Here is a 13840-nt window from a genome sequence, read left to right as displayed (position 1 = left end):
TTTTTTGTATCGGGGCCCCAACATGGGAAGGGTTTAAAGGGGGCAAGGAAAAGAGGGGAATTGGACAGATGGTATACCGGGGGGTTTACGTGCTGCCCGTGGATTGAACAGGGATGTGAAGCTTTTGGGGTAAACCAGGAAAAACTGTGTAGGTAAAGTAAAAATTTTTTCGTGTGTGGACGTATTTTAACATGTGGGATGGGGGGGTTTGGGGCCCTTTTTTTCTCTGTTTCCTTGCGCTACCTCGCAAACCCCGGGAACAGCGACAAAGAAAAATATAATAAAAAATAAAAAAAAATATAAATAAAATAGGGTGGGGGAGAGGGCGAAAAATTCCCGGGGGGCCCTTTAAGAATGTGTGGAAGTCGAGAACATTATCTCTGAAAAACAAAAAAGGGGATTTTGAAGGAAAAGTGGGTTTTTAAAAATGTTGTAAAGGGTTTCGAGGGGTTTGGGGTATGGATAGAATTTTTTCGCAGGGGGTTGGGGAAAGTTTCTGGGAAAAGAATGTTGAGACAATGGTGGTGTGAAAAGGGGGTTTTTAACGGTGAGTAAGGGAAGGGTAAGAAGAAGTTTGGGGGAAAAAAAAAAAAATTTTGGGGTTTAGAGAGCAAAGAGGGGTTTTTAAGTGGTTTTGGGGACTTGGAGAAAGGGGAGGAGGAAAAGAATTTAACCCAAAAGGATATTGGGGTCGGAGGGGGAGGGAACAAGGGGAAGAGGGGGACCAAATTTAGGTGGAAAAATGGAGTGAAAAAGAAATTTTGTGGGCGGGGGCCCGAACATGCGGGGGTTAAAGGGGGGCAAGGAATAGAGTAAAAATTTAGTGATGTGGGATACCCGGGGGTTTACGTTAGTCAGTGGATTGAAACAAGGGGATGTGAAGCGCTGGGGGAAACCCCGGAAAACTTTTGTAGGTATGTATATTTGGTGTGGGACTATGAATACCCGTGTAAGGGGGGGGGGTTGGGGATTTCTTTCGTCTGTTTCCTTGCGCCCCCTCGAAAAACGCGGGGACACGAAAAATTAATAAAAAAAAAAAAAAAATATATAATTTTAACCTTACCTGCATGCAATACACATGAACATTTATCAAAAAATTTTAGCTCAACAAGTTCTACAATAGTTTTTTGAGTAATGTAATTTTCATGTTATCTTTGAACTGGTTAATCATAGTAGAGGGAAAATTCAGATTTTAAATGAAAATAAATACTAACCCTTCCACCACCCCATCTCCACCCCCACCTCACTACGCAGCAAACCGGAAAACGTATGTTTCTTTTGGCATCACCACCAATGTGTTGAAGAACCTGCAAGTCATTTTTGAGAAAAAAAAACAGCCATAATAAGCAAAAGTATATATAAGAAAAAAAAATATGAAAAATAGACTATAAACCCCTCATCCCACATACAAAAACCCAAAAAGGGCCAAAAAAAAGTAAAGCCCCAAAACACTCACCAACACCAGTTTCAGGAAGGAGGAACCAGAGCATCCCTATAAACAGCCACCCAAATTTCACCCTAAACTATGCCTTCCTGTTTATTTTTTTAAAAGGCAAACTACAAATCAACATCCCCCCAAAACACTCCCCACACCAGTTTCAGGAAAGGATGGAATCCATGAACATCCTCACAAACGTCCACTAAATTCCCCCTAAACATGCGCACCTTTTTTACGGGTTTTCCCAAAAGCAAACTACAAATCAAAAATGAAACACTCCTTTAACTGCCTGCTTTGAAAAACATCAACATTTAAATGATGGCCACATAACAAATACCCCCCATTTAACCCAACATCTGCATGAACCGGAAAAATCAATGTCAAGGAGGGCAATCAACATGTCTGATGCGGGGGAAAAAAAATCCTATAAAGAAAATTTCTTATGATTGCTTTGAAGAATGTGCAAAAAAATGATGCATTCACGGGTGCCCAGGGTTAAGTTTTAAGTTCAAATCCCGGGTTTCAGAGTTGGCCACAGTCAACCCCGCTGTTCATCCACTCCAGGGGTTGGTCAATGTATAATGTTAATGGGATGGCCTGATGAGGGGTCAGCTGCCCCTTCCATCCAGTTCACGTAAAAAAAAGTACGAAGGGAAACAAGGGTTTGCACAGTAATTAGGCCTGGAGAAAGATATAAAAGGCTTTAGAAATGCTTTTGGAAGGTCTAGAATTTGGTGTTCAGGAAAGCCAACAGAAGCATTTTTATCAAGAGTGTATGGGGTGTGTGAGACTGTGGCACGATAATGACATTAACATGGCTTTTTTAATCTTTTATGGATGGCATGCTAAGGGGGATAAAAGAAAGGGGCTGAAGAAAGGGGTTGACATGAAATTTACTGGGGGGTGAGGGGCCGGAAATGAATCATTTACTTCCGATTACACAGCACTGGGGCAATTAGAGTGGCAAAAGGCAGAAAATAGTTTCTAAATTTGGGAGTGTGCATGAAAAAAGAAAGTTAAGATAAAACATGGGTAAAACAAGGTTATCTGCTTTTGCAGTGTAAAAAGGATTTAGTTGGGCAATTTTTTAAGGGAGAAAACTTGAAGACGGAAAGTCCCAGAAACTTGGACGGGCTAAAATGAAAAATTGTGCTAGAAGATTTCAAAGTGGGAAAAGGGGACAAAGGTTCCGGGGGTACGAGGGGTGTTTGGGATTCTGTTTTTAAAAAACTCCATGGGAACACTTTATAAATGACCTGGGGTCAATGCAGTGTGAAGAAGTCTCAAGACAAAGATTATCTTAAAATGGAGCCCTATTGAACAAATGTCATACTTCAATATCACTGATCCCGGAACAGTCCAGGCATGCCCGGATTTGGGGATCACGAAAAGAGCATACCCGGAGAGCATCACTTAAAGCCAGTTTTCCTTTTTTCACATACAAAGTTCTCCCCGCACAAAGCACTAGTTTTTTACAATAATGCATAAATCTTAATTTTTTACTTTGTTTTTAATCCTTTTTCCCTGGGCAGTGGGGTTACGCCAGGAAAAAAGAAGAATGGCCCCCCCAAACTCATATACAAATAAACCCCCAAATAACCCCACAAAACACAAAAAAATTATAAAACTATTTTTTTTTTAAATTTTTTTTAAAACTTTGTCCGCTGTCTCCCGCGTTTGCGAGGTAGGGGGAAAGGGAAAACAGACGAAAAAAAAGGGCCCCCAACCCACCCCCATACACATGTATATACATACACGTCCAACACATAAAATACATCCCCAAAAAAACATCTCAAGTACCCATAATATAAAACACACAGACACATAATATAAACACATGCACCCCAATTCACACGGCTGCCTTTATTTCTTTCCCCAAACGCCACCTCACCAAAACAGGGAAAACAACCCCCTCCCCCCTCATGTGTGCGAGGAAAGCGCAAAGGAAAAGCCCAAAAAAGGGCCCCCCTTCTTCAAAAACACCCGAAAACCCACACCCACCCAAATTTCACTCTATTCCTTGCCCCCTTTTTCACCCTCCTGCATGTTCGGGGCCCCGATCCCCTAAAATTTTTTTTTTCATTTCCATCTTTCCACCCCCCAATTTTGGGTCCTCCCACTTCTCCTCTTTCCCCCCAAACCCCGACAAAATATATCCCCTTGGTCAACCCTTTCCCCACTCATTCCCTCCTTGTGCCCAAACCTTTTCAAAACACCCTTTTTCTCTCTCTCAACCACGCTCTTTTTATTTCCCCAAAATCCTCTTCCCCCTTAAAAATTACTTACTCGATCAAACCACCTCAAAACCACACTTGTCCCCAAACATCTCTTTTCCCAAAGCACACCCCCCTTCCTGCGAAACCAAACTCTATCCATAGCCACAGCCTTACAACCAAACAACATTGTTGGAAAAAACTTTTCCCTTAAAACTTACCCTTTTTTGCTTTCCGAGATAATTTTCCCTTTGATTCCCCATACTTTCCTTCAAGGCCCCCAGGATTTTAAACCCCCTCCCCCACCCTATATTCACTTCCATTTCCAGGTTCCATCCACTACCAATCCACCCCCCGATAAAAAAAAAACATTTTAACTTCCAAAAAAAAAAAGGGTTTTTTTTTTTCTCCATTCAAATTTCCCTCCCAATTGACTTACCCCCTAAAACCCCTACTGAAACCTAATAACCTTCCCTCTTATTCACTTTTACCTCTTAACTTTCTTTTTCACACACTTTCCCAAACTCAGTCACCAGCTTCTGCATTTCTCACATGAATCACCACCAGCGCTGAAATAAACAGCGAACAACAACTGACTCATTTTCCCAACCCAACTTTTCCATCCACAACTGATTTTCCCATATTTGCCCCTTTTTTCCCCAAAACCCTTTTGGGCATTCACCTCCCCTAAAAAACCCATCCATAAACAAATTAAAAAACCCAGGGGAGACAAAAACAAAAACCCCTGCTAAAACCCCAAACATTCACTGAGAACCAATCACTTTCCCCTCTTCCTACACTTTACAAAATCCCTTTACATCCCCCAAAAAAAAACTTTTCACTGCTTCTAACAACTTGCCCCCCACACCCTATATTCTTAATTCCTTCCACACCCGCATTTCAAAACAACCCCAATCAAAAATGCCTTCTCCAAATCCATAAAGCTACATACAAAACCAAATTTGCTTTTCAAAATATTTTCTCACATACATTTCCCTTTAAAAACAAACCCTGATCCACACATCCTCTACCACTCTGAAACCAAAAACTGCTCTCCCCCCAAAAATTTGATGCTCTGTGCATGCCCCCCCCCTCCCAAACAATACCCCTTTCCATAAAAATTTCCCCAAAAACTCAACAAACTTTTTAACCCCCTGTAATTTTAACACTCACTCTTACCCCCCTTTTCCCTTTTTAACCCTTTGGGACTATGCACGCATTCCCCCCCAAAACCTCAGGCAAACCCCACCATGATCCCTACATCCCTTAAATAACCCTTTCCAAAAAGGGAACAATACACCCCCCCAACCCCTTTTTTAATAAATTTCCACCACAAAAAACCCCTCCAAACCTGCTGCCTTGCCGGCTTTTTAAAACTTTTCCCCAAAAACCTTTTTTCTACCTCTTCTCCGTTTAAAAAATCATTTTTTTCCCCCAAAACCCCCCTCACTTTGCACACCACCTTTGCCCAAAAACACCCTATACTGCCCCCCTCTATCACAAAACACAAAAATTTAAAAAAACTTCAAAAAAACTTCAAAATTTCCCTCCCCCCCCCTTTCCCCCAAACCCAAACCCCCCCCCACTTCCCTTTTAAAAACCCCCCTTTTTTTCCCCCCAAATTTTCGCCCCTTTACTGAAGTTCCCCAAATTTTCTCCCTTGTCTTTACGCACTTTTTTTTACCTCCTTCCCAGAAAAAATCTTTTTAAAATTTTCCCTAAAAAATTTTAAAAAAAAAAAACCTTTTTCTCAATCCCAAAATTCCCTCATTTGCCCCCCTTTTCCCCCTTTTTTCCCCCCTTTCAAATTTTCTCTTGACCCTCCTGGGCCTTTTTTTTATACATCCCCCCAATTTCAAATTTTTTTTCCCCCGCAAAAATTGTCCAAAATGCCCCCTCTCCCTTCTCTTTCAAATAATAATCTTACTTTTTCAAACCCTCACTTTCCCTTTCTAATCAAACCCAAAACCCCCCCTTCTCCCTGCCCAAAGCATCTTTTTTTGCAAAACCAAAAACAAATGATTCCCTAAATACATCCCATTTCCCCCCCCCAAACCCCCCCTTACTTCCAAATTTTTCTTACCTTTTTTTATTCTGTACTCAGTTTTTCCCCCTGGTACTTCCCAAACAAGTCTCCTTTTCCCCCGCTCAAAACTCTCACCCCCCCTCTTTACCCCAACATTCACTTCTTTTCTGAAAAACCCATACAAATCTTCACCTTAGGGCCCCCAAAATTAATGATCAGGGCTCCCCCCATTTTCACCTCTCACACATTAACAATCCAAAAAATCCCCTTTTCCTTTTTTTTTGGTGGCCCCGTCCCAAATTTAAAAAGTAATCCCCAAAAACGCCCCTCTGGGCCCTCTCTCCTACTTTTTTACCCTAAACTTATTAAAATTTTTCGCTTTTTTTAAAACCCGGTATTTCCCCAATTTACCCAGTCCCTTTTTTTAACACATAAATCTAAAAAGCTCTTCACCATTTCCATTTACAACACTGAACCCCCATGTAACCAAAAAAATTTCCCCCTATCCACATTTTCTCAAACCTTTTTGGGATTCAAATCACCCATCACTATAACCCCGTTTTCGTGCATCAAAACCACTAACACACTCATTCAGCTGCTCCAAAACACTTGCCTCTCATGATCTTTCTTCTATAATTTTTCTATGGAATGGGGTTTTGTTAGGGGTAAAATCAAGAGTTTTGGAAAGAGGGGCAAGTATAAAGTCTGTTGGGGATGAGAGAGCTTGGGGGAAGTGAGTCAGTTGGTTGTTCCGCTGATGATACAGCGCTGGTGGCTGATTCATGTGTGAAACGCAGAGCTGGTGACTGAGTTTGGAAAGTGGTGAAGAAGAAAGTTAAGAGTAAATGTGAATAAGAGCAAGTTTATTAGTACAGTGGGGTTGAGGGTCAAGTCCAATTGGAGGTGAGTTTGAATGGAGAAAAACTGAGAAGTTGATAGTGTTTTAGATATCTGGGAGTGATCTGGCAGCGGATGAACCATGGGAAGCGGAAGTGGATCATACGGTGGGGGAGGGGGTGAAAATCCTGGGGGCCTTGAAGAATGTGTGGAAGTCGAGAACATTATCTCGGAAAGCAAAAATGGGTATGTTTGAAGGAATAGTGGTTCCAACAATGTTGTATGGTTGCGAGGCGTGGGCTATGGATAGAGTTGTGCGCAGGAGGATGGATGTGCTGGAAATGAGATGTTTGAGGACAATGTGTGGTGTGAGGTGGTTTGATCGAGTGAGTAACGTAAGGGTAAGAGAGATGTGTGGAAATAAAAAGAGTGTGGTTGAGAGAGCAGAAGAGGGTGTTTTGAAGTGGTTTGGGCACATGGAGAGGATGAGTGAGGAAAGATTGACCAAGAGGATATATGTGTCGGAGGTGGAGGGAACAAGGAGAAGAGGGAGACCAAATTGGAGGTGGAAAGATGGAGTGAAAAAGATTTTGTGTGATCGGGGCCTGAACATGCAGGAGGGTGAAAGGAGGGCAAGGAATAGAGTGAATTGGAGCGATGTGGTATACTGGGGTTGACGTGCTGTCAGTGGATTGAAGCAGGGCATGTGAAGCGTCTGGGGTAAACCATGGAAAGCTGTGTAGGTATGTATATTTGCGTGTGTGGACGTATGTATATACATGTGTATGGGGGGGGTTGGGCCATTTCTTTCGTCTGTTTCCTTGCGCTACCTCGCAAACGCGGGAGACAGCGACAAAGTATAATATAATAAAAAATAAAATATATATATATATATAGGGTGGGGGAGAGGGCGAAAATTCTGGGGGCCTTGAAGAATGTGTGGAAGTCGAGAACATTATCTCGGAAAGCAAAAATGGGTATGTTTGAAGGAATAGTTGTTCCAACAATGTTGTATGGTTGCGAGGCGTGGGCTATGGATAGAGTTGTGCGCAGGAGGATGGATGTGCTGGAAATGAGATGTTTGAGGACAATGTGTGGTGTGAGGTGGTTTGATCGAGTGAGTAACGTAAGGGTAAGAGAGATGTGTGGAAATAAAAAGAGTGTGGTTGAGAGAGCAGAAGAGGGTGTTTTGAAGTGGTTTGGGCACTTGGAGAGGATGAGTGAGGAAAGATTGACCAAGAGGATATATGTGTCGGAGGTGGAGGGAACAAGGAGAAGAGGGAGACCAAATTGGAGGTGGAAAGATGGAGTGAAAAAGATTTTGTGTGATCGGGGCCTGAACATGCAGGAGGGTGAAAGGAGGGCAAGGAATAGAGTGAATTGGAGTGATGTGGTATACCGGGGTTGACGTGCTGTCAGTGGATTGAATCAAGGCATGTGAAGCGTCTGGGGTAAACCATGGAAAGCTGTGTAGGTATGTATATTTGCGTGTGTGGACGTATGTATATACATGTGTATGGGGGGGGTTGGGCCATTTCTTTCGTCTGTTTCCTTGCGCTACCTCGCAAACGCGGGAGACAGCGACAAAGTATAATAAAAAAAAATAAAAATAATATATAATGTATACCTTACACTGCATGCAATACACATGAACATTTATCATTAAATATTAGCTCAACTATGTTCTACAATAGTTCTTTGAGTAATGTAATTTCATGTTATCTATTGAACTGGTTAATCATAGTAGATGGAAAATTCAGATATTAAATGATAATCAATACTAACCTTCTCACCACCCCACTCTCCATCCCCAGCCTCACTACGAGCAGCAAACCGGAAAACGTATGTTTCTTGTGGCATCAGTCCATCCAATGTGTATGAAGAACCTGCAATGTACATTTTTGAGAATAAAACATGCCATATATAAGCAAAAGTATATATATAAGAACAAATATGATAAATATGACTATCAACCCTCATGCCACATACATAAACACAAAGGCCATAAATAAAGTAAATGCCCCCAAAACACTCACCAACACCAGTTTCAGGAAAGAGATGGAATCCATGAGCATCCTCTATAAACAGTCCACCCAATTCACCCTAAACTATGCCTCTCCTGTTTACTGGTTTTTCAAAGGCAAACTACAAATCACACATGCCCCCAAAACACTCACCAGCACCAGTTTCAGGAAAGAGATGGAATCCATGAACATCCTCTACAAACAGTCCACTCAATTCACCCTAAACTATGCTGCACCTGTTTACTGGTTTTCCAAAAGCAAACTACAAATCACAAATGAAACACTCACTTTAACTGCCTGCTTTGCAAACATCAACACTTAATGACTGGCCAACATAACAAATACTCCCACTACAGCCCCAACAGTCTGCATGAACCTGGATGAATCAATGTCAAGGAGGGCAATCAACATGTCTGATGCTGGGAAAAAAAATCCTATAAAAGTATAATTCTTATGATTGCTTTGAAGAATGTGCGAGAAATGATGCATTCACAGGTCGCCCAGGGTTAAGTGCTTAAGTTCAAATCCTGGTTGCAGCAGTTGGTCCACAGTCAACCCAGCTGTTCATCCACTCCTAGGGGTTGGTCAATGTATAATGTTAATGGGATGGCCTTGATGAGGGCCTCAGCTGCCCATTCCATCTCAGTTCACGTAAAAAAAAGTACGAAGGGAAACAAGGATTTGCACAGATAATTATGGACCTGGAGAAAGCATATAACTGGCTTGAGAGAGATGCTTTGTGGAAGGTGCTATGAATATATGGTGTTCAGAGAATGCCATCAGAAGCAGTTTTTATCAAGAGTGTATGGCGTGTGTGAGACTGTGGCACGGATGAATGACATTAACATGGCTGTTTAATCTTTTATGGATGGCATGCTAAGGGAGATAAATGAAAGGGTCTGAAGAAAGGGGTAGACATGAAATTTACTGGGGGATGAGGGGGCCTGGAAGATGAATCATTTACTTCCTGATTACACAGCACTGGAGGCAGATTAGAGTGGCAAATGGCAGAAAGTAGTTTCTAAGTTTGGGAGTGTGCATGAAAGGAGAAAGTTAAGAGTAAACATGAGTAAAGCAAGGTTATCTGCTTTAGCAGTGTAAAGAGGATTTAGTTGGGCAGAATTCTTAAGTGGAGAAAACTTTGAAGACGGAAAGTGCCCAAGAAACTTGGGAGCGGACATAGAAATGAAACGATGTGTGCTATGAAGAGTTACAAAGTGGGAAAGGCGACAAAGGTTCCAGGGAGTACTGAGGAATGTGTGGCATTCTGTTTATAAATACTCCATGGTAACATCTTCAGTAAATGACCTGGGGTCAATGCAGTGTGAAGAAGTCTCAGATGACAAAGAATTATCTTAAAATGGTAGCTCCTATTGAACAAATGTCATACTTCAATATCACTGATCCGGACATCAGTCCAGGCATGCCAGGATGCTGGGCATCACGAAAAGTAGCATACCTGGAGAGCATCATCTTAATGCCAGTTTTCCTTGTTTCACATACAATGTTCTCCCTGCACATAATGCACTTAGTTCTACAATAATGCATAAATCTTAATTATTTACTTATGATTCTTAATCGCTGTTCCCTGTGACAGTGAGGTAGCGCCAGGAAAGATGAAGAATGGCCCATCCACTCATATACACATAAACGCCCATACACACACACACACACACACATACATTATATATCTATTTTTTATTATTATTTTACTTTGTCGCTGTCTCCCGCGTTTGCGAGGTAGTGCAAGGAAACAGACGAAAGAAATGGCCCAACCCACCCCCATACACATGTATATACATACACGTCCACACACATAAATATACATACCCATACATCTCAATGTACACATATATATACACACACAGACACATACATATATACACATGCACACAATTCACACTGTCTGCCTTTATTCATTCCCATCGCCACCTCACCACACATGGAATAACATCCCCCTCCCCCCTCATGTGTGCGAGGTAGCGCTAGGAAAAGACAACAAAGGCCCCATTCGTTCACACATCGTATACCACATCGATCCAATTCACTCTATTCCTTGCCCTCCTTTCACCCTCCTGCATGTTCAGGCCCCGATCACTCCAAATCTTTTTCACTCCATCTTTCCACCTCCAATTTGGTCTCCCACTTCTCCTCGTTCCCTCCACCTCCGACACATATATCCTCTTGGTCAATCTTTCCTCACTCATTCTCTCCTTGTGCCCAAACCATTTCAAAACACCCTCTTCTGCTCTCTCAACCACGCTCTTTTTATTTCCACACATCTCTCTTACCCTTACATTACTTACTCGATCAAACCACCTCACACCACACATTGTCCTCAAACATCTCATTTCCAGCACATCCACCTTCCTGCGCACAACTCTATCCATAGCTCACGCCTTACAACCATACAACATTGTTGGAACAACTATTCCTTCAAACATACCCATTTTTGCTTTCCGAGATAATGTTCTTGACTTCCATACATTCTTCAAGGCTCCCAGGATTTTCACCCCCTCCCCCACCCTATGATTCACTTCCATTTCCATGGTTCCATCCACTACCAGATCCACTCCCAGATATCTAAAACACTTTACTTCCTCCAGTTTTTCTCCATTCAAACTTACCTCCCAATTGACTTGACCCTCAACCCTACTGTACCTAATAACCTTGCTCTTATTCACATTTACTCTTAACTTTCTTCTTTCACACACTTTACCAAACTCAGTCACCAGCTTCTGCAGTTTCTCACATGAATCAGCCACCAGCGCTGTATCATCAGCGAACAACAACTGACTCACTTCCCAAGCTCTCTCATCCACAACTGACTTCATACTTGCCCCTCTTTCCAAAACTCTTGCATTCACCTCCCCTAAAAAACCCATCCATAAACAAATTAAACAACCATGGAGACATCACACACCCCTGCTGCAAACCTACATTCACTGAGAACCAATCACTTTCCTCTCTTCCTACACGTACACATGCCTTACATCCTCGATAAAAACTTTTCACTGCTTCTAACAACTTGCCTCCCACACCATATATTCTTAATACCTTCCACACAGCATTTCAATCAACTCTATCATATGCCTTCTCCAGATCCATAAATGCTACATACAAATCCATTTGCTTTTCTAAGTATTTCTCACATACATTCTTCAAAGCAAACACCTGATCCACACATCCTCTACCACTTCTGAAACCACACTGCTCTTCCCCAATTTGATGCTCTGTGCATGCCTTCACCCTCTCAAGCAATACCCTCCCATATAATTTACCAGGAATACTCAACAAACTTATACCTCTGTAATTTGAACACTCACTCTTATCCCCTTTGCCTTTGTACAATGGCACTATGCACGCATTCCGCCAATCCTCAGGCACCTCACCATGAGTCATACATACATTAAATAACCTTACCAACCAGTCAACAATACAGTCACCCACTTTTCTAATAAATTCCACCACAATACCATCCAAACCTGCTGCCTTGCCGGCTTTCATCTTCCGCAAAGCTTTTACTACCTCTTCTCTGTTTACCAAATCATTTTCCCTAACCCTCTCACTTTGCACACCACCTCGACCAAAACACCCTATATCTGCCACTCTATCATCAAACACATTCAACAAACCTTCAAAATACTCACTCCATCTCCTTCTCACATCACCACTACTTGTTATCATCTCCCCATTTGCGCCCTTCACTGAAGTTCCCATTTGCTCCCTTGTCTTACGCACTTTATTTACCTCCTTCCAGAACATCTTTTTATTCTCCCTAAAATTTAATGATACTCTCTCATCCCAAAATCTCATTTGCCCTCTTTTTCACCTCTTGCACTTTTCTCTTGACCTCCTGTCTCTTTCTTTTATACATCTCCCACTCAATTGCATTTTTTCCCTGCAAAAATTGTCCAAATGCCTCTCTCTTCTCTTTCACTAATAATCTTACTTCTTCATCCCTCACTACCCTTTCTAATCAACCCACCTCCCACTCTTCTCATGCCACAAGCATCTTTTGTGCAATCCATCACTGATTCCCTAAATACATCCCATTCCTCCCCCACTCCCCTTACTTCCATTGTTCTCACCTTTTTCCATTCTGTACTCAGTCTCTCCTGGTACTTCCTCACACAAGTCTCCTTCCCAAGCTCACTAACTCTCACCACCCTCTTCACCCCAACATTCACTCTTCTTTTCTGAAAACCCATACAAATCTTCACCTTAGCCTCCACAAGATAATGATCAGACATCCCTCCAGTTGCACCTCTCAGCACATTAACATCCAAAAGTCTCTCTTTTGTGCGCCTGTCAATTAACACGTAATCCAATAACGCTCTCTGGCCATCTCTCCTACTTATATACGTATACTTATGTATATCTCGCTTTTTAAACCAGGTATTCCCAATCACCAGTCCTTTTTCAGCACATAAATCTACAAGCTCTTCACCATTTCCATTTACAACACTGAACACCCCATGTATACCAATTATTCCCTCAACTGCCACATTACTCACCTTTGCATTCAAATCACCCATCACTATAACCCGGTCTCGTGCATCAAAACCACTAACACACTCATTCAGCTGCTCCCAAAACACTTGCCTCTCATGATCTTTCTTCTCATGCCCAGGTGCATATGCACCAATAATCACCCATCTCTCTCCATCAACTTTCAGTTTTACCCATATTAATCGAGAATTTACTTTCTTACATTCTATCACATACTCCCACAACTCCTGTTTCAGGAGTATTGCTATATATATATATATATATATATATATATATATCCCTGGGGATAGGGGATTAAGAATACTTCCCACGTATTCCCTGCGTGTCGTAGAAGGCGACTAAAAGGGGAGGGAGCGGGGGGCTGGAAATCCTCCCCTCTCGTTTCTTTTTTTAATTTTCCAAAAGAAGGAGCAGAGAATTGGGCCAGGTGAGGGTATTCCCTCAAAGGCCCAGTCCTCTGTTCTTAATGCTACCTCGCTAACGCGGGAAATAGCGAATAGTTTAAAAGAAAAGAAAAGATATATATATATATATATATATATATATATATTTTTTTTTTTTCAAACTATTCACCATTTCCCGCGTTAGCGAGGTAGCGTTAAGAACAGAGGACTGGGCCTTTTTTGGAATATCCTCACCGGCCCACTCTGTTCCTTCTTTTGGAAAATTAAAAAAAAAACGAGAGGGGAGGATTTCCAGCCCCCCGCTCCCTCCCCTTTTAGTCGCCTTCTACGACACGCAGGGAATACGTGGGAAGTATTCTTAATCCCCTATCCCCAGGTGATATATT

The 13840-nt window shown here is 42.0% G+C and overlaps 1 protein-coding gene across 1 annotated transcript in view; it reads right to left on the bottom strand.

Moving 5' to 3' along the window:
• The window catches only part of LOC139765693 (fasciclin-2-like), a 276821-nt gene that overhangs the window by 70739 nt on the left and 192242 nt on the right, over nt 1-13840 (bottom strand). The window contains exon 10 of the mRNA XM_071693461.1: nt 8300-8400. Within this exon, the coding sequence (XP_071549562.1) occupies nt 8300-8400 (101 nt within the window). The remainder of the gene's footprint in view (nt 1-8299; nt 8401-13840) is intronic.

The sequence above is a fragment of the Panulirus ornatus genome, chromosome 55, assembly GCF_036320965.1.
Source record: "Panulirus ornatus isolate Po-2019 chromosome 55, ASM3632096v1, whole genome shotgun sequence".
Taxonomy (NCBI): domain Eukaryota; kingdom Metazoa; phylum Arthropoda; class Malacostraca; order Decapoda; family Palinuridae; genus Panulirus; species Panulirus ornatus.
Note: the sequence above shows the minus strand (reverse complement) of the source record. Positions and strands in the feature narration are given on the sequence as shown.